Source organism: Durio zibethinus, chromosome 18, assembly GCF_047325235.1.
Source record: "Durio zibethinus cultivar Kanyao isolate XHJ-2024 chromosome 18, ASM4732523v1, whole genome shotgun sequence".
NCBI lineage: Eukaryota > Viridiplantae > Streptophyta > Magnoliopsida > Malvales > Malvaceae > Durio > Durio zibethinus.
The window spans coordinates 15,117,988-15,145,873 of NC_143179.1; the positions used below are offsets into that span (position 1 = coordinate 15,117,988).

The 27,886-nt window shown below is 27.7% G+C and overlaps 1 protein-coding gene, 1 non-coding gene and 1 pseudogene across 2 annotated transcripts; all 3 read right to left on the reverse strand.

The window, feature by feature from the left end:
• Window positions 1-7,156: 7,156 nt before the first annotated feature.
• On the reverse strand, window positions 7,157-7,950 carry LOC111300970 (protein VACUOLELESS GAMETOPHYTES pseudogene; annotated as a pseudogene).
• A 3,842-nt stretch (window positions 7,951-11,792) lies between these two features.
• Window positions 11,793-11,920, reverse strand: LOC149513758 (small nucleolar RNA snoR100). Its single transcript, XR_016330186.1, has one exon. It is a non-coding gene; the product is annotated as a small nucleolar RNA snoR100 (small nucleolar RNA).
• An 8,824-nt stretch (window positions 11,921-20,744) lies between these two features.
• On the reverse strand, window positions 20,745-27,415 carry LOC111299714 (phosphoenolpyruvate carboxylase 2). The gene is made up of 10 exons (XM_022895099.2): window positions 26,723-27,415; window positions 26,101-26,492; window positions 25,762-25,846; window positions 24,621-24,843; window positions 24,278-24,381; window positions 24,062-24,149; window positions 23,698-23,852; window positions 22,252-23,250; window positions 21,380-21,766; window positions 20,745-21,195 (listed from the first exon to the last, which is right to left on the reverse strand). The coding sequence occupies exons 1-10, from the start codon at window positions 26,888-26,890 to the stop codon at window positions 20,899-20,901; spliced, it is 2,898 nt and encodes a 965-aa protein (XP_022750834.2). The 5' UTR covers window positions 26,891-27,415; the 3' UTR covers window positions 20,745-20,898.
• Between the last annotated feature and the right edge of the window lie 471 nt (window positions 27,416-27,886).

Consider the following 27,886-nt stretch of genomic DNA (forward strand, 5'->3'; position numbering starts at 1 on the left):
ATAATATATAATAATTATACTTAATAAACAAAAACCATTATCAAAATATCTGAATAGGTTTAAATCAAACATATAGATGCAATTCGGATCCATTTTGATAAATTTGAACAAAATTAGGTATGTACAATAGAAATTGTGGTCTATTTCCTATTGCTATTGCAATTATGAAACTTGAAAATAGAGACTCATGGGATGGTTTTTGTAGTTATTGAGTTTCATTATTAGTGATTTAAGCAAATCATTGACATTTATGAGTGATAGCCAGAAGGTATGTAATATTAAAATTTTTTCATATTCATTTTTTTTTTTTTCTTTGAATCAGTTTTTACTTTGATTGTTATTGTATGATAGGGATTAGCGAAAATAATGACAGAAATCTTGCCACATATAAGTTAAAGAAGGTATGATAGGCATTTGTATAGTAATTTCAGACAATAATTTCTAGATTTAGAGTTGAAGGTCAAGTTTTGAAAAACTGACAAAATACCTAATATGTGGGAATGGAATGAAGCAATGAGAAAAACCAAGAAAGAAAACAATGATGCATACAACTAGTTGATGGATAAATCACTGTATTTATAGGCAAGACACATTTTTGATCCTACTGTAAAAAGTGACCATGTTGCAAACAACATGGCTAAAAGTTTCAATTAATGGATTAGCATTGTTAGAGGTAAGCAAATCCTCACTCTCCTAGAGGATATTAGAATTAAGTTGATGACATGACAAATTTGAGAAAGGTTGTATATAGTATACATACATTACTCTAAAAATTAAAAAAAAACTTAATGCAAGCAAGTATAATGGTAGGTTTTGTAAAATTATACCTGCTAGTAAGCATAAGTTTAATGTGTTTGAAAGTGGAAGGAGTTTTGTTGTGAACTTGCAATTTAGAGTTTGGAGTTGCCTTTGTGGTTTTTTAGAAATATCAAGTCTACCATGTAAGCATGAAGCAGCTTGCATAATTCACAAGAGGGTTGATATTGAATTGTATTGTTATAACTATTACTCTAAGGAAACTTTCATGTTAGCATATAATGAGTTCATTGATCCTATCCTTAATATCACAATGGCTAAGTTTAAAAGTCAAGTTGATCCAATTGAACCTCCATTACTTTGTCATATGCTAGGTAGACCTAAAAAGTATAGAAAGAGAGAACTTGAAAAACCATTAGCTTGAGAAAAAAAATGCAAGAAGAAATAGCACTGTTGATGCACTTTCTACCTCAAACTTGACTATAATAAAAGAACTTGTCCTAGATCTGTTATTGGAAGTAATAAAAAAGTAATTGCAAAGATAAAGTCTCACAAGTTTTACTTTATTAATTATGTTTTATTACTTATACTATGTTTAGTTTTTTAGGCAAAGAAATAAACCAAGTGCACTGCATCAAGACCACAATTTGTTGTGAACTCTTCAAGACTGTATGTTGCTACTATAGGTAGGGGATCAAAAGCTGCTAGTAGAGGATTAAAAGTTGCTGAAAAAGGATCAAGAGCTGCTAGGAGGGGATTAATAGCCACATCTGTGATTGTGAATTCTGTTGCTACTCCAGTTGGTTTTTCAACTACTAGTTCAAGGACACAAACTACTATTTCAAGTGAAAATCAAATGTATGGCGATAAAGGAGCTTCGCAAGGTAGTCAATATACAACATACTAATCTCTAAAATGGAAATATATAACTTTTTATAAATCAGTGTACTTAACTTTTGGGATGTAAAATCAGGTTAACTTTTGAGACACAAACTACGTTTAGGAAGCCTTTGTATGCTCCATTAGGTTACTAATCTCTATAATCTTGTTTGCTATTTTCATATTAATATAATTATGAAATTATAAACATCCTTTTTTTAATTAATCTCAAAAATATGGGCATAGTCAATTTATTTCATTATTGCTTAGGTTTAATTAGTTGCTTGTTTCTTGTGCTAGGATTAGATTTACAAAGTGCATGGTAATGCATGTTTTAAGAGGAAATTCTATCAAAATTATTGAAACTTTTAAAGCATAGTCACTTAAGGCAAATGGAAGATCAAATAGAGCTTTAATCACTTCAAAGGTTATATCAATTAAGGTAACAAAATTTGAATGCCTAACCTAGCCAATTACCCTAAACCCCAACTATTAACAATGTCAAAATGATAATTTTAAATAAAATTTAAGCTAAAAATATGCTAACAACGCAAAAAAAGGTAATTTGAAATAAAATGTAAGTTTACAATATTAAATTAGCAAGGTACATAACAACTTCATATTAGTATTTGTTTAACACTAAATATTATTTGTTTAACCCTAAACTTTATTTGTTAAAAACAATAATTAAAATAACTAAAAACATAAAAAACAATTGTTTTCAATAAGTTCAAAGCATGCTCAATTTTTTTTTCAATTTTTTCTTATAGCACTAACTGTTTTTTTTTTTCATTTCTGTCATAAAAACTTCTAATCTTCATGACATTTCTTCTTATACCAAATCTTCATTAGTATTAAAATGTACAATTATTGGATGCCACAATTGAAAAATCCACAATTCTTTCTTGACAAATAAAATGGAGTTTTGATGATTGTCATAACATATAAATCTATAAACCTATAGCTAGACCTAACTTAGGAGTCACCATCAATCTTTTATATTTAAGTGCAATTGGCCATCTAATTGATTCTGTCACATTTTAAAAAAATGTCTCAAGCTTGACTTAGGTATCTTTAAAAGGTAAATTTTAGTCTACAAAATCATTAGTAGGTTTAGGAGTACGATTACGTATGAAGAAAGTTATAGCATCCTAACAAACATCCATCGAAGGATGGTCTCAGTTTAATTTCGTGTTATTCAAGCCTTAAAACATATTTGTATTTATATCAAATAATTTAATATTAAAAATTAGTCTTAAAGTTACTCCAATCATTTAGTAGCAATCTAAGACAATTTTCTCACCTCATGAGTTTTCATAGAAACTTGAGTCCTACCCTAAAGAGGCTTTATCATCAAATTCATTAATATGATTTTTTTCAAAAAATTAATTTTGATAACAATTAATAAAATCATTCAATCGTTTGGTAAGATTTTATATCGATGTATATCCCTTAATTGTTTGGTAGGATTTTTATTTAAAAAGCCCTTCTATGAAAATTTTAAAATGAATCATTAAATCTTTCAATATTTTGGTAAGATTTAATTGAAAGATTGAAATCCTTTAATCATTTGGAATGATTAAAATTTTATTTTTTCTTTAAAATTTGTTATGAAATTCTTCAATTATTTGGTAGAATTCATAATTCGATATTTAAATCCTCCAATAATTTGGTAAGATGAAAAATTATTTTTCAAAATTTATTATGAAATTCTCCAATAGTTTGGTAGAATTCATAATTTAAAGATTTTTAAACTCATAAAAATCCTCCAATCATTTTGTAAGATATCATGAATTAAAAAATTATTATTATTATTTTATATATTTTAAAACATCCATAAACAATAATATAAAATAAATAAAAGCAAATAAAATTTATACCAATTGGACCAAGTCCAAGTCGAAATCCAAAATAAATTGAACTTGGAATGGCCCAACAAAATTCTAACCAAGCTTGAAAATAGAAGGTTGGCTAGATAATTTTGGACTTCACTGTTGGGCTTGAATTTTCTTCAAGATGGTGAGTAAGTTTAGCACTATTGTGATTAAGCTTCGGTAATGGAGGAAATATGACAGAGAGACAGTGCGGTGGTTTTGCTTTTGCTAATTGCTTTTTGTTTTTTCTTTGATTCCTTTGTTCTTCAACATATAACTCTAAAAAGAAAATCCTAATTATCTAAACCCAAAACCCATAAAAGACTATAAAAAAACCCTTAATTTTTCTACTTTTTTTTTTCTCTTTCTCTCTTGATTTTTTTTATTAATTCTTGATTGTTTCTAATTAATCCTAATAAGGTCTTTTTATAAGCCTCTAATCCCAATTACAATAGGAAAAGGAGTTTTTTAGGTTTGAATCTCCTAATCAACTTCAACCTTGGATTTTTAATCCAAATTCACCTCTCAAACCAATTTCATTTTATAGTCCTTTTTCAATTAAAACACTTTCAATTCAACAACCCAATTAAAATTAAACCCTCTTCAAGTTTTAGCAAAACAATTCTTTCCCCACTTTTTTTTAAAAAAAATAATAACTCTAAACTATATACAATATCAAAAATAAATTAAAAAAATTTAAAGCTTAATTTTAAAATATAAATTGACCCTAAACTAAATGAGATGTCTACAATAATTATGTTCATATTCTGATATCTTTATAGTAGCTTTTCGATCACATCAACAATATTTGTTCTGAAATTGAATATTATAATCTAGTGCATGACTATTGCTTGAATAAGGTATGACAATATTTTTTGGGAATTTTTTTCAAACACTTAGTGAATAATTACAAATGACCCTATAAAAATAGCACGTAAATAAACAAAATATGGTCAAAAACTCTAACAACAAAACAATAAATAATTTTTTCAAACATAACAAAACAGAACTTATTTACTTGATGAACAAACACATAGTGAACAACATATAAAAAAATACACAAATAAGCAAAACAATAAAACAAAACAACATGCAACTTCAACATCTTAATTTGTCAACATAAGAAAAACCAAGAAACAAGTTAGAATCATCACACTTTTCTAGCTTAACAAATTATGATGTCCGTATAGCAGCTCTTCAATTTTATAGCTTCAGGTATTCACCTATCGAGTTTATAGCTTCAACTTCCTTCTTTATTTTTGTCATAAAACTTATAAACTCTATGATATTTCTTCTCAAACTAACATCTTCATTGGTATTAAAATATACATTGATTGGATGCCACTATTGAAAAAATCTACAATTCCTTTCTTGACAAATAAAATGGAGTTTTGAATGATTATTTTTAGATTAGGATATCTTTATAGTAGCTTTTCGACCATATCGACAATAGTTATGCTGAAATTGAATAACATAATCTGGTGTGTGACTATTGTTTAAAAAAGGCAAGGAAATATTTTTTGAGAATTTTTTTTCAAACACTTAGTGAACAGTTACAAATGACCCTATTAAAATAATACATAAATAAACAAAATATGGTCAAAAGCCATAACAACAAAACAACAAATAATTTTTTTCAAACATGACAGAACAAACCCTAATTACTTGATGAACAAACACATAGTGAACAATATTTTTAAAAAAATACACAAATAAGTAAAACAACATGTAGCTTCAGCATCTTAATTTGTCATCATAAGAAAAAACTAAGAAAAAGTTAAAATTATCTCACTTTTCTAGCCCAATAAATTCTAATATCTTTACTACTACTCTTCAATTTTGTAGCTTCTGCATCTTCACCTTCAGGGTTTATGTTGGTAACAAATATATTGAGTATTTAGGGATAAAATGATCTTAATTTTAGGACCTTAACCTATAGTTAATGAAAGGATTTTTTTGTCCTAATAAATTGAAGTGTTTAGGGTGAGTTGTCTATTTGTTATACTAATAGATTTGTATTGAATTTAGCTCAAACTTATGAATTTAGATGGAATTTACCCTTCATAATAATTTTTTTCTTCAATATGTTGTTATTTTAATTTTTTGATTATTTTTTAAATTTAGTTTGTTTTTTATTTTAATTTTTATTTCAATAAAATAATATGAATAAATTATTTTTTAAACAAAAATTTTTTAAATTTATATATATGTATATATATATATATATGCACGTACATTTATGCATACATATATATTATTTAAGCCTTCTTTAAGATAAAAAGACTTCTCGTGCAGTGCACAGGCTAAACTTAATACACTATATAAGTGAAATAAAATTTTGATTATGTAGATAAAAATTAAAAGAAAAGAAAACTTTACAATTATTTTAAACTGTAAATGAGAGAAAATATGGGATTTATATCATACAATTTTTTTTAAACAAGTACAAATTTTCTAATATGGAAAAAAGTAATATTAAAATTGGATTTTTATGATTTGAAGAAAAATTAAATTACTACTATATTTTTAGTAAGACATATATTTTATTGTTTATAAATTTCTAAATTGAGTTGATATCACTTTACTCGTATACCAAGCTCGGAGTTTTCTTATTAATACAGAAAAGATTAACCAAGAATCAATAAGAAAAGAAAATCAGAATACATTAGAATATCTGGAAATATATGGCAGCTTGGTTCTGTCAAGCTGCTTCTTCCAACAGTCCACGTCTCCAACATTAATTTTCCTCTTCAATCTTCGCCACAACACTACCCTCTCCTTTTTTATTGCTTCATCGCTTTGATTCTTGTCCGAAGAATCCATCTATTGTTTGTCATCCTTTGTGTTTTTCCACAACTCTCTCATTCTCTCCCTCATTCCGCAATTCCTTTCCTCCAAGGAAATCACATTTCAAATCCTTTTTCCTTGAAAACTTGATGCCTGTTCCTTGAAAACTTGATGCCTGTCACTTGCTCAAAAGCAAAAGAAAGCCTCAACGCTTTTCCAATGAATTATCCAATTCTGAAAATCCTCCCTCGGTCCATCAACAAAAATCTCTTTAACAAAAATTTCTGGGATCCCATAATCAGGCCATCTCTGGAAACTCCATTGCAGTCTCAGAAAATATGAGCCTCCACACTCCTCACTGCCTTGATTAATCATTAATCTGTTACTTAGGTTTTATGGTATGCCTGCAGAAAGGAAGTCTTTATTTCTTCCCTACAAAATGAATGGTATGGCTCTATGTTAAGATCATACCAAAGCCCAGCCTCATTCTAAAGGGTGACTGGGAAGATCCTCATAATCATCTCAACAGAAGATGCATTATTAGCACGGCAAATTAAATTTGGTAAACCAGCATAAATGAGTAACCGGATATTCGTTGTGGCTGCCGTGACTGACAGGTAACGGGGCAATGTTAACATATGAAGTAGCCTCAATAAGATTAAGATCGGATCCTAACCAATTAGCAGAATTTGAGACTGCTGCACTTAAACCATTGCTTCTGAACAATGTTTTGAGGTCATTAGGTGTATTAATCATGGATTCAGATTGGAAGTCGGAGGCATGATCATCATAGTCATAATGTTCTAACTAAAGAAAGAAAATAAAGCCATTTTATAATCATATATTCAAGAACCTAGAAGAGACCTATGTTGCAAATTGAATAACTGAATTAACAATAAAAAATAAATTAACAAATTTGGGAAAAGCATAAATATAGAATATCATGAATGATATGTACATAAAAGTTTATTTAATAGTGAAATTGAATCATATGTGATTTATTTTAAGGGCTAAGACCTTTTGAATTTTTTCCTCGAAAGATAGTTTTCAAGACAAATGACGAGAACAATCAGGAATTGTACATCGTGAGTGGATGCCAAAATCGCATTTCTTACAATGGTAAACCCAGAGCCGATTTGGCAAATCTTGGCCACAGTGATCACAAAGGAAAGTTTTAATATTCTCGTTGATGCATGAGAAGGAATAGTAGAGAGTGAGTAGATGTTGGTGATCCTTATGCTTTATGGTTTGGGGCAGTTGAGCACATCCAACATGGAGATCAAATTTACATATGGAGCAATGGTAGTCAAAACCAGTGCCATAGTCATAGCAAGCGTTACAAATGAAAAGGCCACTAATGTAATCGTGAGGAGGGGTGGAGAGAAGTTTGAGAGAGTGGTGAGGGTGGGATTTGTGTTGCACCTCTAATTTCAAATTGAAGCATGACTTGTGAAGAAGGAAATTACAGTCAGACTTGGTGCACCTGAAAATTGAACCCGTAACATCTAGGCCACAGCCAGAGCAAATAAGTTCTTCCTCTGCTTGTATTCGATCAATCGGCCGCAAAGGATGGCTGTGGCTGAAATGATTCACGCATGGACGCAATGGTAAGTATGTGTGGTGCTTAGGCGTCGTCATCTTTATTATCAGGACTTCTTTTTTGTCAACCAAGGCTAACATTAAATCCAACTTCTAGTGGAAATATATATATATATATATATATGAATATTCCTTTATTGTCATAATAACTTTACAATAACCAAAGTCTCCTTGTTTAAGTTATGTTTAAAATTAGATCTAATAATTTTAAATATAATATAATGATATAATATGAAAATAATATAAAAATATATATAAAGTGATATGATTTAAGATTTTGATAAAAATCATATATAAATTTGATAAAAATAAAAAAATATATTTTGTATTCTTATGTCAATACGAATTATAACACAATAATTTTTATATTTGACACAAAACGGACACAATATGAATTTCAAATTATTAAATTTATTTAGAATCAAATGAATAATTGAGTTCTTTTTCATTCAAGTGTTTATTTGGTTATTACTATTCTTAGGATATATAAGATCTCTAAAATTCGAATCCCCTTAGACCTCCTAATATCATACCAACCCTCTTTATTTGGTTTACGTTTGGAATCAAAATAAATAATGGAATTGCTTTTCATTTCATTGTATATTCCTTGATTGTTCATCACTTCTCATATTGCAAATGTATTTATTTGGATTAAATTTGTAAATAGAAACTTCTGATAAGAAGAATCATAACTTACTTTCTCTTATTAATCATTATAATTGATAAACAATAAAAAATTTTTACTTATCTTTTGGCCCATGTAATGTATGTGCGTAATACCATTAAATAGGAATGTCAGTTTAAATTAACAAATTTTATTTGGCCAAAAAATTTGAAAAAATTGTATGCAATACATAACTAATACAAAGCATAAGGATAACAAAAAGTTGTAATCGCTTTTGATCAACGTGGAAGAGTGGTTAAATTCTCACGCAGATTAAAAATTTAATATTTTATTTTTTACAATATGACAAGTGTATTTTTAAGTGTTGCTTGAGTTTAATTTTTTTTTAAAATGATTCTTAGAAGCTATTATTTAGTAAATTTGATATTCAAATCTTAGCAATTACAATCCCTTTCTCTGTTATCAAACTACAACTTTTTTTGTACAAAAAAAAAAAATTAAAGAGCGCAAATCAAATAAATCATTAAAATTATTTTAAAAATTTATAAAAATGTCATTTAAAAATGATTAAATTCAAGCAAAACTTAAAAATATATTGATCATATTATAAATAATAAAATAGTAAGCAATTTTTAATCTTCATGAGAATTTAAGTTGAAAATTTAAATTTGGATTCAGCTTAAACAGTCCACTCATCTTAGAAAGTGGATTTTATAAAGGCTAAGATTCGATTTCCAACACTTAGAATTTTTTCTTTCAAATTTCTCTTAGGCCTTGACAAAAAATATATATATTCTAAATTGAAAATTTACTCTAAATCTTATATACTAATAATTTAAGTAGATTATTATTTTCAATAAGCATCAATAAGACAATAATTGAATTTGAAATTAACTCATATGATTCATGTAACCAATTTTAAAAAGTGGTATTAAACACATTTAAGTTTAAATTTTAATACTTGCAATTCAATTTCTTATTTTTAAGTTAAAATCTTCTTAAATTATGACCTCTTTTATACTAAATATAAAAGAGTATGCATCAAATTAATCATTAAAATCATTTAAAAAACTATTAAAAAATCATTTAAAATAAGATTAAATTCAAGCAAAACTTAAAAATACACTGATCATATTATAAAATAAAATAAAAATTTAAGAATTTTTTAATCTTCATGAGAATTTAAGTTGAAAATTTGAATTTGAATTTAGTTTAAATAGTTCATCACATATCTTAGGAATTAAATTTCATACCGAGGTTCGATCTCCCACATTTTTTTTTTCAATTTTTCTTAAGCTTTGACTTCTTATGTTAAAAAAACTCTAAATAAAAATTTTGCTCTATCTCATATACAAATAATTTAAATAGATCATTATTTTCAATAAATATCAATAACACAATAATTAAATCTAAAATTTAGCTCATATAATTATTATAATTAATTTTAAAAAATAATATTAAATATATTTAAATTTAAATCTCCATATTTATAATTCTATACGATTTAATTTGCGGTCTATGTAAATCGATCAGACTTATTTTTATTATCCACTGAAATTTTTACATCTTTGATCTCAAAGTGTGTTAGTGTTGGAGTCAGATTTGACATTTTTACATACTATACCCCGGACAAGAACTTAGCTTGATGCATCAATAATCAATGCAACGTTTTGGGTCTGACACCATCAAATCAAATCAACTCACCCCCATTAGCCACATTTTTCACTTTAAACTTGCGGGGATTCGCAACTAGTACTACTAGCACTAGCTTGGCAAGAAACAGTTGCAGTTTGAAGGAACCGTCGTGTTTTATATGAATCGCAAAAAAAAAAAAAAAAATCAAATTGAAGAGATTGATTTCAATAGTACGATACATTAGTATTCATAAATTTTTAAAAGTTAATTCAATTAAAATTTAAATTTGATTTAATAATCATCAAATTAAAGCTTAAATAATTTAATTTATTAAATAAATTGAATTCAAATATATTAATATTCGATTCAAATAACTCATGAATTTAATCAAAATTTTTTATTATATATATATATATTTAAATAGAGTTTATTTAAGGTGTTTTATAACCTAAAATACTTTGAAAAATTTTTTATAAAATTAAAAATAATTATTTAAGATATTTTTGATATAAAATACTTTGAATAATTTCTTTTAAAATTTTTTTAGAATTATTCTAGGAGTGTTTTGCCAGAAAGCGTTTTAAATAATCCTCTAATAAAAATTGAAAAGGATTATTCAAAGTGTGTCTAGCTAAAAATATATTAAATAATCTTTTTTAATTTTTATGAGAAGATCCACTCTCATTTTTTTTAGAATATTTTCATTTAATTTTTGTAAGAGATTATTCAAGGCGATTTATGGGCAAAAACGCATTAAATAATCTCTAATAAAAATTGAGCAAAAAATATCATGAATAATCTCCTCATAAAAATTGAAGGGAATTATTCAATGTGTTTTTTAATATAAATGTTTTGAATAACCCAATTCAAGTTTTTGTAAAGGATTATTCAATATGTTTCTTATAAAAAAAAACATCTTGAATAATTCAAAAAAAAATATAATCCCTTCCAAAAAATTTGACGGGATTATTTAAGATAATTTTAGCCCTCATAAAAATTGAAAGAGATTATTGAAGGCGTTTTTTGTTAGAAATACTTCGAATAATCCTATTCAACTTTTTGTAAGAAATTATTTAAGGCATTTTCTGGGCACAAATGCTTTGAATAATTCTCAATAAAAAATTAAAAGGGATTATTTAAGGTGTTTTTTATCAGAAACACCTAGAATAACCCCATTCAATTTTTTAAGAGATTATTCAAGGCATTTATGACCAAAAACGCTTTGAATAATCTCAAAAAAAAAATGACAGAAGATTATTTAAGATATTTTTTATTATGTTTGATAAAAAATAGTTGTAAAAGATCTTAATCTCAAGGATTGAGCTTCTGTTGAGTATAAGAATTAAGTTTATTTTTATATATTAATCAAGCCTAATCGAGCGAGCTTAAATAACTTGATTTCGATCATAAATCAAGCTCGAGCTAAGAAAATAAAACTTAATTAAGTTCAAGTTGAGTATCGAGTGGTAAGTTGAGAGTCCAGCTTAAACTTTTCATTGTATCATCTCGATTTAGCTCGATTACACTCCTAATCACATTGAAATGAATACATAATTCTAAAATCTTAAAAAAAACAAAAACCACAAAACAAAAGACAACAATTTATAAAATGATTGCTTAACACAAACAGTACATAAAAATGTAGGCCTAAAACCAGGTCCTTTCATCAATGCCCCCTAGAAAGAGAGGCAACCCAAAGAGCGCAAACAAGTTGACCCATTGGAAGGATTCAATTTCTATGCACACTACCATGCTAGCTTCATTCTTTCTTTGTTCCAGAGCATCGGCTTATTGCACATAGTTTTTTCTTCTCAAAACAATCTAAAAAACACCAGCAGTAACTGAGAAAATCATCTTACAACACTATTTTTTTTAATGAGTTAATAGCACTCATAATGTTTAAATTTTGATTCAAATTTTATTTTAATCTCTATATTTTAAAAAAATTTAATAATCGGATCTCTAATTGTTTAAAGTTATCTTATTTTGATCATTCTTTCTATAGAATCGTTTAAATTAACAATAAATACTAACTGATACCATGTGATGACGTTAGCTAACATCTCACATGACGATTGAGAGATCAAAATAGAATTTTTTCAAAATTTAATAACAAAAAATGAAATTATCTTAAAATTTTATATATTTCATATATATTTTATAAAATATTAAATTTAAAATTATATTTGTATATTTATTGTTATAATATAATTTATTAGTTATATTTTTTAGTTCTTAATAGAAAATAGATTATTAAAAATTAAAATTAAGTTAAAAATTCAATATCATTTTAAAAACAAAAAATATATTTTCTATTAAAATATTATTGTACACATAAATCAAAATAAAAATATTATTTTCTATCCATAAAATATATTTTTTAAAATATTAAATGTCTTTTATTTTCCTTTTTCAAATATATTTTATAAAAAAATAAATAAAGGAAAAGATAAAAATAATTCAAGAAAAAATTGATTTTTATATATTTAAAATATATTTTTATAAAATATTATAATTTAAAATATATTTTAATTTTTACTATGATATGATTTATTAATAGAATAATATTTTAATAGAAAATAGATTTTTTAAAAAATTAAACTTAAGTTGAAACTTTCAAAATAATTTTGTTAAAATTACATATTATCATAACGTGTAAATTCATGGATCTATTGCTAGATATAGATTAAAAGAGTCGACACTAATCTTTTTTATTAAGGTGTGATTGGTCATCTGATCAAATCTGTTCTATGTAAAGATGACTCTCAAAATTGACTTAGGTATCTTTAATAGTAGATTCTAGTCTAAGAAATCAGATTTTAGATTCGGGAGTATAGTTACACGTGAAAAAATTCATAGTATCCTCACCACGTTCATCCAAAGAATGATACCAGTTTGATTTCAAATTATCTAAACATTAACTATATTTATAATTTACCAAAATATTTAATGTTGAAAATTGATATTCAAATTACTCCAATAGTTTGGTAGTAATTTAAGATAATTCTCTCACTTCGAGAGTATTTATAGAGACTAGTGTCATACATTGAAGAGGTTCTGTTATTGAATTCATTAATATATTTTTATTCAAAAAAATAATTAGTAAAATCTTTCAATAAATTTGTAAGATTTACCTTAATGCAAATCTCCCAATAGTTTGGTAAGATTTCCTTATAAAATTTTTTTAGAAAAATGTATTAAATTTCTAATAGTTTGATAAGATTTTAATTTAAAATGCAAATACTCCAATAGTTTGGTAGGATCAAAATAAAATATTTTATTAATAACAAATTTTTTTATAAAAATTAATTTATGATATTTTTCAATAGTTTGGTAGAATTCATAAAAAAATTTAAATTCATGAAAAATTCTCAAATAGTTTAGTAAGATTCATGAATTTAGTTTAGAAACATTTTTTTTTGTTTTTTTAAATAAATAAATAAAATAAAATTTACAAAGGTATTTTAAAAAATAATAAAATTTTTAATTTAAAATAAGTAAAATAATAATTAAAGATAAAACAACAACAATAACAACAACAACAACAATAACAACAATAATAATAATAATAATAATAATAATAATAAGAAAATCTAAAAATAAAATAAATAAAAATATAAACAAAAATGAAAAAAAAAAAGAAACCTGCGACCGGGTCAAGTCTGAAGTTGAGTTCACGCAGGTCAGATATTCTCCCTAAAATGACGCATTTCAATACCGTATAAAAGCAAAAAAAATTATTTTTTCTTAAATTCCTTTGCACCCTCTCTCTAGCCTATATTTGCTCTGCTGTTTCTCTAAAAGCTTGATCATAAACTTCAAAATCCCTAGATCTCGACCAAAAATCCTAGTTTTCAACGCAGTGAAATTCAAACAGCCACTGACAACTTCAAATTTTTTTAGAAACCAAATGAACCTAGAAAGCGGCAACTTTCGTCCCCTTCCGACCACCGTGGATGTTGTCAGAATATTCAAAGCTTTATTGGAAATCCAAATTTTTTTTTAGAATCTTCCCAAACCCAAAAAATCATAAAATTTTCAAGAAATTCACCAAACTTTACATAGAAACTCGAATTATTTTCACAATTTCAAATCAAACAAAACCTATACCTAAACTTCCAAAATAATAATAATAAAAAATAAAACCAAAATTCTTGAAACTTAACCTTCAAAACACTGAAACAAGTAGATAAAAAATCAAACCCTCGTGAATGTTAAAACCCTAAACTAAAAAAAAAACACTTAAAACCTATAACTAAAAATCCAACCCCTGTGTCACTGATTTTCTATAATTAAAAAACCTAAAAAACTTTCTTTAAGATTTCCAGAAACCATAAAAAAAACCTAAAATTTCACCTTTTTTTTTTATTTCTCCTTTCCTTCAATGTGTCTGGTTTCCTATTCTTATAAGGATTGAATCCCTTTTAAACTTTGAAACGAATCAATTCAACCAAATTTATTTGATTTGATTTTCTGAGAACTAATTCTTCCTGATTTTCTCATTCATTATTAATTCTCAAAATTTGAATCCAAGATGGAATTGTGGGTTCATAAATCACATTTTCATCATTTGATTTTATTTTTTATTTTTGACTTTTTACCCTTTTGACCTTTTTTATACTTTTTAAAGCAAGTAAATTTAAACAATAATAATAAAGAAATCAAATTAAAATTAAAATTAAAATTTGTTCTATTGGGCTTAAAGCTGATATTGAGAAAAATTCGTACAAAATGAGATGTCTACACATATCATTTTAAAAAATTAAGTAAAAATTTTTATATAGGTTTAAGAAATTAAATAAAAACTCTATATCATGTTAAAATATTATGTAAAAATTTTTAGATCATTTTCAAAAATAGATTTATTAATCTATTAAAAATGTAAAAACTTTTATATTCATATAAAATATAAAATATAATTGAAAATATTTTTATTTTTTATTTTTTATTAAATGTATTTTATAAAATATATTTAAAAGGAAAAATAAAAAATATTTAATATTTTAAAAAAATAAATTTGTTGGAAAGAAAGTAATATGTTTTATTAAGACTTATGAGTAAATTATATTATTAATAAAAATTTTTTATTTTTAAAATGTATTAAATTTTAAAAAAATTAAAAATTTTAACTTAATTTTAAGTTTTGAATATCTATTTTCTATTTAAAACAAAAATCTATCTAATAAGTTATATTATAAAATAATATGTAAATATAATTTTATATTTAATATTTTTATAAAATATGTATGAAATATATAAAATTTTGAGATAATTTCAACTTTGGCTCTTAAATTTTGAGAATATTATATTTTAATTTCTCATTTATCATATAAGATATTATCTGACATTATTACATGATGCAAGTTGGTATTTACTATTAATTTAAATGGTTTCATAGACAAAAAAGAATAAAATAAAATAATTTTAACTAATTAAGGATTTAATTAAAGTTTTTAAAAATTTAAAGATTAAAGTAGAATTTAAATAAAATTTAAGTCCCACGAGAGCTAACCCTTTCTTTATTATAAAAGAGCAGGATCAGCCCACCCCAAGGGAGCCAAGGCAGCAGAAGGGGAGTCGTAGCAGTATACATTAGACGCCTGAAGCGCAAAGGAGATGGCTGGCTGCAGCTGCTAGAGCTAGGGCTTTTCTCCACTGATGAAAATACTAAAACATCCTCCTTCTCGGCTCCAAATGGCACAAATAGCCCAATCCCAATTAACTTAAATTCTTTTTTTTTTTTTTTCAAAAAATATTCTTTTAAAATATAAACTCAAAGGGTGACGATTGACTAATGTACTGCGTTATTTTTTAGTGTGTTACTTAGGAGTTGTTTAAATAGAGTATGAGATATATTTCACTAAAATTAAAAATAGAACTTGTAGTAAGATTAATTATTATAATAATGAGATTAATTATGATAATAATAAAATTAAAATTAATGATAAAATATATATTTAAATATAAATATAATAGTGATGAAAATATGAAATTTAATGAAAAGAAAAAATGATTATTAAAAATATTAGATTAAAATTTTTATATAATGAAATTTATAACATGTATTAAAATTAATAAATAATTAAAATTTATAACATATATTAAAATTATTAAAATTGTTAAATTATTAAATTTTTTATCAAATAATATTTTTCTTAATAAATTAAAAATTAATAGAATTATTTATTCAATTATTTATTAACTTTTTTATTATTAAATTATTTAATAATTTATTAGACTATATTATTTATTAGTTATTCATGTATTTATTAAATTTTAATTATTTAGTTATTAATTATTTCTTAGATAATCATATAAATTTATTTATTATATTAAATTAATACAGTGGTTTAAAAAGTTTTAAACAAAACATAAGAATGAAAAAGGAAAAGACTTAAGTAGCTGGAACATTTTCGTCCCCGCACTGTACCTTTAAAGATAAAATAACACCAAAAAAAAAAAGAAAAAAACCACTTAAGCAGGGGTACTTTTAAAATAAAATGCTACAGTGAATTTTGAACTGGATAGACCCCAAAAGGTCCAGTCCCACATTCTGGTGCACTGCAGTTGTCAGACGCTAATAACGTTGCCCAACGTAATCCAAATGCAAAGTATGATACGATTGGACTCAAAAATTGGTCCAATGGCAACTAAATAATGATACAATTCAAATTGAATTTTAATGAGACCATGATAGGATTAAAATTAATAATGTTATTTATATTTGAATGTAAATATAATGATTATGATGAAGTGAAATGTAGTAAAAAATAATTATTAAACATATTAAATTAAAATTTATATATACTGAAATTTATAATATATATTTAATATTTATGAAATTAATAAATTATTAAAATTATTTTATTTTAAATAATATTTTTGTTAATAAATTGAAAATTACTCTAATTATTTATTAACTTTTTATGTATAAATTATTTAATAATTTATTAGATTAGATTATTTATTATTTATTCATGTACTTATTTAATTTTAACTTTTTAGTTATTATCTATTTATTAGATAATTATATAGATTTATTTATTATATTAAATTAATATAAATAATTTAAAAAGTTTTTAAATAAAAAAAAAAAAAACAAAAGGAAAGAGTTTAAGTAGTGAGGACATTTTCATCCTTACATTACACTACACCTTTAAGGATAAAAAAAAAAAGAAAAAAACCTTAAATAGGTGTAGTTTAAAAAATAAATGTTACAATGAGTTTGAAAATTTTTACTCCGAATTGTGGGTGCAATGTAGTTAAACAACACTAACCACATTGCCCCATGTAATCCAAATGCAAAACTTGGTATAGTTAAACTCAAAAAGTGATCCAATGGCATCTCATTGATTGTATGATAGGATTCAAATAGATTCTAAAAAAAATGATAAGATTTAAAATTATTAAAGAATATAAAATTTAATATTTTTTTATTTTGAAAAAAATAATCTAATTAACTCATATTAAAAAAGAGAAAAGTGCAAAAAGAGATTTTAGTTGATTTCAACAATGAAGAAAAATTATAAATTGAAACCTAAATTTTCAAATGAGATTGGATAAGATCATGGTCAAATTCAATCATAACAAGTTATTAATAATTCTGTGAGGTCATATAATAGTTAATCATAAATAAGAAGAAATTATATGACAAATTTTAAAATATAAATGATAAATATAAGTATTTTATTAATTATTTGAAAAATGAAAATAATTGAATAATATTAGTTTATGATTATTAATCTTATATATTTAAGTGTTTGTATGTCGTAATGTGTATATGAGGACAATTGTATAGCTTTTTTAATTTTTTTTATTTGGACATATTTCAAAAAGAAAAAAAAAAGAAATAGTATTTCTTTTTTCTAAACTATACATTCAACCTCTAATTTAGGCTGCATTTGAATGCAATAGATTTTCTGTGGGGACCAATTGCCATCTTTTTTAATGTCGATTGGCCAGTTGAGATCCAAATAGATCTTCAGCACGATGTAGCTAGTGGTGATCAATCACAGGATCTTTTTGGTCCGATCGTAGCTTTTATATTATTTTTCATTTTGCCCTTATAGTTTACCTAAAACCTCAAATGTCCTTGAACAGTTAAACTTCTTTTTTTTTTAATTTTTTATTATTAGATAATAAATTAATAAATGAAACATGAAAGCCTTGTGCAGAAGACAAATGAAACAAGAAAACTCTACCATTCTTAGATCATTGCAGGGTATTTACTAGGTTTTTGAATGGGAAAAAACTTTTAAATTTTCTATTGTTGAACTATTAAAATGCTTTGTAGAAAATAGCAAATACTTATTCTTGTATAATTTCTGTAAAATGCTATGTAGAGATAAATCTTTGCTTTTAGTTTTAAGACCTCAATCTTTTTTTTTTTAAAAAAAATTTTTGGGCAAGTATGAAGATGGGACTTGGGTTACATAACGTGAGGTTATACTTTTTTTTTTCTCCTATAAATCTTGTCCCTCTTGTCATGAGACTTGAGATTTTGGATTGGAACAAGTTTTAACCACTGAAGTTCATGTTCTCTCATGTCCAAGGCTTTTGGCTTATTTTGATCCTACATGATAGTTTCCCTTATTTGCAAAGTCTTTTCAACTTGTTCATTGAGAAAAAAAAAAGGGTTTTCGTTTCTCTTTTGAATTCAGAAACAATGCTAAAAGTTACAACTGACAGCTATAATCATTCATAAAATTGTGTTATTAATGAATAGCTTCTAAATCAATTTTCTATAAATAGAGAAGGTTAGAATACATTTGTACATACTTCAAACATTCTCTTGAATTCAAAATTCTCTCCCTTTTAATCTTAAAGTAGAGGTAAGTCACTTAAACTTTATTTGTTGTAGAAAACACAAACTTAAAAGTTAGTTTTTTGGTTCTCTGTAGGAGTGTTTAGTGGTTTGAACGTGTTTATTGGTATGAACTTCATTAATGCAAACAAAGATTTCATTATATCTCATAAACTATTTTAATTAATCTCTTGTATTTCAAAACTAGATCTGTTTATAGGTTAGGTTGGATTGGATTTGATATAATATTTATGCATTTTAAGTAAATTTAAATTTGATTTGATCTAATTTTTTTATTCATTTTCTGTTCAAATTCTTTTTTACGTGAAATAATAAAATTAAAATCTATGCTAAAACATTAGTATTTAAAATTAAAGAAAAATTTTTATTTTTATTTTTTTGTAAATTATTAATTTAATTAATTTTAATTAAATTTATGATTCATTTGGGTTTGGATCAATTTAATTTTGTTGAATTCAATTTAAAATTAAATTATTATTTTGTATAAAAAAATAAATTTTATCATATCATAAGTAATAAAATAAATAGACTTTATCTATTATAAAAATAAAATAAATATGTTTTGTCTCATTATAATAAAAAAATATTTTTAATTTTCGTATCAAACTAGAGTAAACTTAAGTTTTAAATGATAAAACTCAAACTTAATCTTATTTTTTGATCAAATTTTATTTATTTATCTAATCATTTAATAAGTTTAAAATTTATGTTCAAATTTCTCAAAATTTCGATCGATAAGCTCATGAGCAAAACTATCCAAAATTTGATACGACGAAATAAATTAAAAAAAAAAAGTGTTTTCATAAATGCACTTTGAAACTAATTAATTAAAGATTACTTGATGCATTGGATTCTTCGTATTGGTGTCAACTTCAACGACAGGGGCAAGTCATTTTTTTTTTCAACAAGATGACGATCATGTAACCGATAGGAATTTACTATAAAATTGAGTGACAACTACGTAATACTAATGCTACAAAAACCTCAACTTGCAACGGGGTGTTTTTCTGATTCTAGTGGTCTTCATTTTTCATTGGTGTACCCGTATTTAACTACACTTTCCTGGAGAGGTATTAACTTTCAAATTTAATTCAAGTTACTGGGTAAACTGTGATTCCTAACCATTAAAAGATAAGATTTATATTTAAAATATTATATATATTTTATATATTGTCAATGAATTAGATGATATCATTTTTAAACAAATAAAATAATATTATTTTATTAATGAATAAATTTTTAAAAAGTATTTAACCTTTTATATTTTTTTAAAAGTTAATATTTACTTATTAACAAAATGGTATAATCTAATTCACTATGAGAAGATAATGCATTAAATATAAACTCTAAAAGATATTTATCAAATTTGAAAGGTTTTTGATTAGAGAAAACAGAAGTTTTTGGTGCATTGATTTTTCTTCTGGTGAAGAGTAAAATGCTTTCTAGAATATCACAGTAAGTTATCTTGTACGATTTCTGTAAAATACTGGGTAAAGATAACAGTAAATTATGGAACAAAACTCCTGTTAAATGGGAAGTACACATAATACTAACTTAAAATTCCTTTTTTATTCTATGTTCAAAAAAATTTACTAAAGTTGAAATTTGTAATCTCATGTTCAGATGGAAACATCAACATGCAAAACATGAGTTCCATGCCTTCCACCTTCATGTTTTTGTGAAGATCATGACCCTCATATCAAAGGCAAGGTGAAAATAAAGAAATAAGAAAATTGAATTTCTAGTTCTAGCTGATGAAACCAGAAATAATAATAATAATAATAATAAAGGATTTATTTGCGGCAAATTATTCAGCCTTTCAAAGGCTACAACATGCATTTCATACAATAGGAATATACTTTGATGAAGCATGAGAACATATGAAAACCATAACGCAAATTTAGCGGCTATGTTTAGTTTTAACCCGTGTTTTGCATGCCAGCAGCAATACCTTTCATGGTCAAAATAAGAGTGTCTTCAAGACCAGGAGCATACTCACTTGTAGGGTTAAGTTTCACAAGCTCTGCAGCCGGCTTGGTTGATTCCATGTATTCCTTGGATAAGTGAGGCCTCACCTTGACATGATAATCAGGGTCACGGATCCTCTTCAAAGTGTATGCTTGGCAGACATTAAGGGTTGTGATATAAGCATCACGAAGACGGAGCCTCTGTTTCAGGTATGGATCTCCTTCAAGAAGATCTCTGTGTCCAGCAACCTAAAAGGGGAGAAAGTTAAATATATGGTTTATGGCACAGGTGCCTTATTCGACATTTCTCAAGCAAAAAAATCCTCAACTCATGAAAATAAGCCCCCCTATAAAGTGAAGGAATAATGCTTTGTAGGTTCCATGTAAATAGCTTTTTTCTAGAATCAGTGTACTCATCTAGCCCTTGTATTACCTGGAGAAGAAGACGCTTGGTGTCTTCACAGTTAGTTCTCAAGTTCTCTCCGAAAGGCCAGAGTTCCTTTGATACTAGGAGCTTGTCATATAAGGCAGCAATTCCTGGATCTCCCTTGGCAAAAACCATTTCAATTAAGTCCATTGTGACCCTAAAGAAAGGCCATTGGTTGTACATCTCTTGAAGCATGTGGAGATTCTTAATATCCTTCTCGATGACATGCTTAAAAGCAGCCCCAAAGCCAAGCCACACAGGTAAATGAAATCTTGTTTGAGTCCATGCAAAGATCCATGGGATTGCACGCAGTGATTCAATGCCTCCACTTGGCTTTCTTTTTGATGGACGACTGCCAATATTCATCCGACCATACTCCAATTCTGGTGTTGCCTGCAACCAGTTAATTCACAGAAGTTAAAACTAAAACCACAGTTTTCACAAGCATTGTTTTTACTTTAACTATTAAGCTTCAACAATTTGACAAGTTGAAAAATATAAGAATCAAAGTTTAGAACTTGGCAGGATACTTCAAAAGGAAAAAGTGAAAATTTTAAGAAATAAAGTTCAAACTCAGATTCAAGATATTTGTCAATTTTTTCCTTTAGTACATGATCAACCAGATCCTCTGACAATTATGAAATACATGCAACAGTATTTTTTTGGCCCTGCAGTAGCATTTAATGTTTCCACATGGGAATGATTCACTTATGATATATAAAGTGGATTATTGTATTGTCTGAAAATCAGCTCCTATGCTTATAGATATAGATCAGTCACCCAAAATAAAACTTTCTCAAAGATGGTGAAGTTTTAATGAAAGTTTGTAGATTAGATTGATGCACCAAAATATGTACTTATAGTGATGGAATACTTACTAGGCGGAAGTATTCAACAAAACGAGGTTCCTGGAAGACTACAGAGCGGTATTCTTTTGTGGCAACTACTGCCATTTCATCCATAAGTGCACGCCATTCTGGCTTTGGAGAGATAGGGGGATGCATTCCATGCTCAAGTGTAGCAGAAGTAAAACGCTGAAGTGTCCTAAAGCACAAGTGCTCCTCTCCAAATGACTGTTCAATAACTTCACCTTGAACTGTTACACGAAGTGATCCATGAATTGTGTCAGGTGGTTGAGACAATATAGCAAGATGGGTGGGTCCCCCTCCTCTTCCAACTGTCCCTCCTCGGCCATGAAACATTGTAAGCTTAACACCGAATTGTTTTGCCACCTTTACAAGTTCCTCTTGAGCCTTGTATAACTGCCAAGCTGCAGAGAGACGGCCAGCATCCTTTCCAGAATCTGAGTAACCAATCATTACTTCTTGTTTTCCACTGATCCGGTTTCTGTACCAATCTATCGAGAAAAGACGAGCCACAGCAGCAGGAGCAGCTTCAAGATCTGCAAGTTTTTCAAACAATGGAACTACCCTTAATGGTTGCTTCACATGGCATTCACGTTGTAAAAGCTCAACGGCAAGCACATCAGATGGTGCTGTTGCCATTGAGATTATATAGGCACCAAAGTTATCTGGAGGCAGTTCTGAAATGACATGCAATGTGTCCAACACATCAGCGACTTCTTCTGTTTTGGGAAGATCAGGGCCAAATAGAGGGCGTTTGCCTCTAAGTTCAGATAAGAGCCATTCCTGTCGGTGTTCCTCAGTCCATTCTCGATAAGATCCAATGTCTAGGTGCTTTGTGATAGCATCAAGAACATCAGTATGCCTGTCAGATTCCTGTCGGATATCAAGTCTTACAAGTGAAAGCCCAAAGGTAGAAACTTGCCGTAAGAAATCAAGAAGGCTTCCATCAGCTATTGGCCGATCACCACAAGCACAAAGTGATCTATAGCAGAGTTCAAGAGGCTCCAGAAACTACAGGAATGCAAAAATGAACCAGTCAATATTAGGGAAGAAATAATTATGTTGGACTAAACACTACGTTCTGATCCCAACATAAATGTATAAGAATCATCGCAAAAATAGCATAAATAGTCTTAGGCTTCAAGGTTGCATCTCAATGTGAATTGCTTTCCACTTCCAAAGTAATGAGGCATGAGAAAAGTCTCAAGCATGACCTTGCTTGCTCACCTTTTCAGAAGGTTATTGCAATACATGAAAATCTCCAAAATAGAATTCAACTGAATGAAATCACCACCAAAAAATGAATCATCACAAAAAGTTTTAAGGAATACATTTTTATGTCATTTGGGAAAAACAACAAGCTTTACTTTAATAAATGGTAATAAATACACAACACTTGGAAATTAACTAATTCAGCTGTCCCCAGAAAGTTTATTTGATGGATTTTAAAGTAGATACCTGCTCCACATTGGTGAAAGTTGCTTCTTCAGGAATGTCAGAAATCCCATTGGCCAATAGGTAACGAGCACGTTCTCGTGTATTGTACAGCTTGTCCCTCACATCACCAAGAATAACACGATAGGGCTCATTTGGAGGAATCTGTTTCCAAAATTCTGCACTCATAAAAAATTTATTTTCAACACAGAAGATCTACAAAATATGCCCAAACAATAAGTCAATAATATGGAGCTCATGAATATATTCTTCAGTAAGCACTCCTTTTCCCAACCAAGTGACAAGAATATATACAACTATTACTGATGAACTAAAGCAACTCTAAAATGCAATCTTTAAAGAACATGTTAACATCAATGTTAGATACCTATGTAATGCTTTGCATCTTTTCTTGAGGACCGATGAAGTTCATCTGCACGAACGCGAAGTTCATCACTGCAGCGCCACATTGATAACTGAAAATAAAACCAGAGCAAAAAAAAAAAAAGAAATAATAAGAAGAATCAAAATCGTGATAAACCATGAACTACACTCTAACTAGAGGAAAAAAGTGTCTGGGTCAGGGAAGTTATCTCTTTAATACCTCAAACATAAGATCCTCTATTTGGGAGAAGTACAAGTTAGCAGCCATCATTCTAGCCAATAAACATACATCTCTTGTAACTTCAGGAGTTACTCTGGGGTTTCCTGCAGTCCACATCAAATATACATCTCCACTTAGATGTCCCACTATATGGACTAAAATGAGCATTTCTATGTTTAATGAATAATAAACCCCATTTTGCACACTATCTACTTTTCTTTCACATACCTACAGCAAGATAAATGAGATTTACAGTTGCAATGTTGCCGTCTTTAACTACCAAAGCATATGCAAAAAGCAAGACATTCTGCAGTTAAATATTATACGTGGAAAAGAAACATACCGTCACGATCCCCTCCCATCCACGAAGAGAATTGAATAAGAGGGGCGTTGTAGGGAACACGCTCATTTATCCCTATGTTCTTCAAAGCTGTGTCAACACGGCGCAAGAATTTTGGTACACCTTTCCAGATTGTCTCATGGAAGTAGCTCATTCCTGCTCTCATCTCATCTTGTGGGGTAGGAGGATTTCTTCGGATCTCATCCGTACGAAAAGCAGCTTGAATCTATATGAAAATAAAAGAGAGATAGTAATGAGCATGGCAACAAATGGTGTTTCCCATAATTGTAGGTGTCAAATGTTGATTTAGATAATCAGGAATATAACCCCCAATTCCCTACAGATACATCCAAGCTCAGATATGAAGCATATATGGAAAAGGTTCAAAGAGGAAGCTAAGCCACAAGTCCTTTTTGTTATATGAACCAAAATAACCTATGCAGATCATACAAACCTCGTTCAAGATGCATGCCTCCCAGGAGAGGCAGCTACATTTCTGGGGATGAATGAATTATTTTATTCCACAACTTCATCAGCATTATTAGTTGCTTTCAGAAGATGCACATTAATAAATTATTATATAAGCGTGGACATTAAACTCCATATAAATGCATAAGAGCACATATGAAACACAGAGAGTAGGAGGAGGTCTTTTATTAACAAGCACACAAGTCCTAGTCTCGTATATATCATTCCAATATACAAGGACTGATTATTGGTGAACATCAGACCTTAAAACTGAAGTAGGCAATGTTATACAGTCAATGAAACGAAGTAATATAAATTATCATGTCATGTGTCATAAAACTATAAGATAAGATAACAATGATAAATTAGCTTGTATGTAAACAAAATGTCAATCAAATATCTAAAAGATAGAAAATATTACACCATAAAAATATACCAGCTGATAGATGTAAGACATAATAAAAAGATTGAAACAGTAAATAAGATATTCCAGAAACAATAATTGTGCTTGGTATTTTGTTTTCCTTGATATGGCTTTCTAAGGGAGTGAAGCTTCTGATACTAATGCACAAAAGAAAGTGAAAGAGAAATGGCAAGAGGAAAATGAGGTACAATACGCCATTATGTTGTAAAATTGTTGATTGGTCTCCACATTGTAATCTTGGCATATTCTTACCTCCCTTTGTAGTGCCTCATCAAGTTCCTGCTTATCATCTGGGGTAATGTCTTTAGCATACAACTGAGTCAAACAATTACGAATCCTGAAAGATCAAAATGAAAATTCTGGGTAAACTATAACATAAACGAGATAAAACTTCTAATAAATGCCATTCTCAATCTAAGGATTGAATGACCGGAGCTCCAAGCACCATTTTTAGCCAATCAATGTAATAAAATCAGGGCAAGAAACATATACTTGATAAAAATGCTCAGATATTTTTACTTTCAGAATCACTTCTCTTAATAAGGAGTAAAAGTTTCCAACTCAAGGTATGTAGATAACTGGCAGACAAACCTTCCATGCTTTTGAAGTAAAGATCTTCGAACAGACTGAGTGGGATGTGCGGTTAAGACTAAATCTAGAGTCTGATTCTTCAAAGAATCAAAAACTTCTTCAGGGGACTTTTTCAATGGCCCCACAAGCCTCTTGAGGGTCTCTTCAATGTCTGATTCAGTTGTTGCTGAACTTTCATCAGCAAAGTCTCCCTTCTTTAATTTGATCCTTCTTCTATAAGCAATTTGAACCTCCTCAGCCAAGTTGGCCAAGCTCAGCATGTGGGAGAATGATTTCGTAACAACAATTGAATCCCCTGGATCCAAACTTGTTATTACCTTACCAAGCTCCTCCAATATCGAAGGGTCATGCTTTCCCTCATACTCTGCTGAAAGCTCATAACATTCTTGAACCTAACATTAACCACATAGTCTTCTGAATATATTAGCTATTTCTCTTCTTTAATAAGAGGCAAATTATAAGTCCAAAAGATGAAATTCCTCATTTCATGAATGTATTTGGGTTACTCCATTGTTTTTAGTAGCAATACAAAAATGAAACAGAGATTGAAGCTGGAGTGAATATAAAAGAGAGGCGAAATGAAATGAATGAAGAGTAATGGTGATAGAAATAGTAATAATACCGTTTCTCTGATATCCTGGCCATGCAAATCTTGAAGAATATCAAGAAAACGATCCAATAGCAAAGCATCATACTCCACCAACTTATCATCCTCTGAGACTTTCCCAGGCGCCAATAGCCTCAGCTGTGCATCTATTGATGCCATCTTCTCTACATTCCTACCTGCCATTTCTCTCTCTCTCTCTCTCTCTCGCTCTCTGGCTTTTTATTTTGATTTTTATTTATTATTTATCAGAGCCACAACACACTCTCTTCTCAACTGTCTTTCCTTTGCTTTTATAAATATAAGATATTATATGAATTACTAAAAGCCAGAAAAAGTAAAAGGAAGGCAATTTATCCTAACAGAAATTACGGATCAATTTATTAGCATTATGCAGTAAAATGATCAAAAGTTTGATTAAAATCATTTGTACTGAATCCGTTAACCAAAAACCGGAAAAAAATGAATTAAATCCAATCTCTGTAGAAAAAATTTTTGTTAAAGGAAAAAGAGTTGGATAATGACGCGAATTCCGTGATACCCAGATGAAGAAATCGCTAGAAGAAAAAAAAAAAGAAACAAAAAATGGGTAACTTATGATCTCAACACGAGAAAGTGAAACAAAGATTGGATCACGAGACAGACACTGACACGCGGACAGACAGACCTCTATTTCCCTTGTTATTATGTCAAGCAGAAAACCTGAAACACAAACACACTTCCATCCCTTGTTTATTTTATACCAGCAACAAAAGCAACTGTTTTTTTAATGTTTTTTATTTTTGTAAATTTTCTTTTCTGCCTTTTATCAACCACATTATAGTTTTAAAATAATAAAATAAAATTGAGCTTTTTTTTTCTTCAGCAAAATTAATTAATTAATTAATTTGTTTAATAACTTCTAAAAGTCAATAGTACACACTTTCTTTCTTTCTTTATTTTATTTTATTTTTTAATTTGCATTGCTTGCAACAGCATTTAGAATTGGGTACTATTTAAGCTTTAGAAATTGGAATATGCCATAGGAAAGAACCTGCTATTTTCTTAAAATAAAAATCAGATTCTAAGATTTTTAATGTGTTAATCACTCTTTAGTTGGAAGAAAATTTGAAATTGAAATGCTTATAAAATTTGGAAAAACTAAAAGATTATCAAAACTGAGATAAATATTATCACGAATAA

Excerpts from the sequence above, each read along its gene's own strand:
- LOC111299714 (XM_022895099.2), bottom strand. The coding sequence starts at position 26,890 with ATGGCAGGTAGGAATGTAGAGAAGATGGCATCAATAGATGCACAGCTG. Across the intron at positions 24,844-25,761 it reads ATGAGGCACTACAAAGGGAG|ATTCAAGCTGCTTTTCGTAC; the intron begins GTAAGAATATGC and ends ATTTTCATATAG. Across the intron at positions 21,767-22,251 it reads TTGTTGAATACTTCCGCCTA|GCAACACCAGAATTGGAGTA; the intron begins GTAAGTATTCCA and ends AACTGGTTGCAG.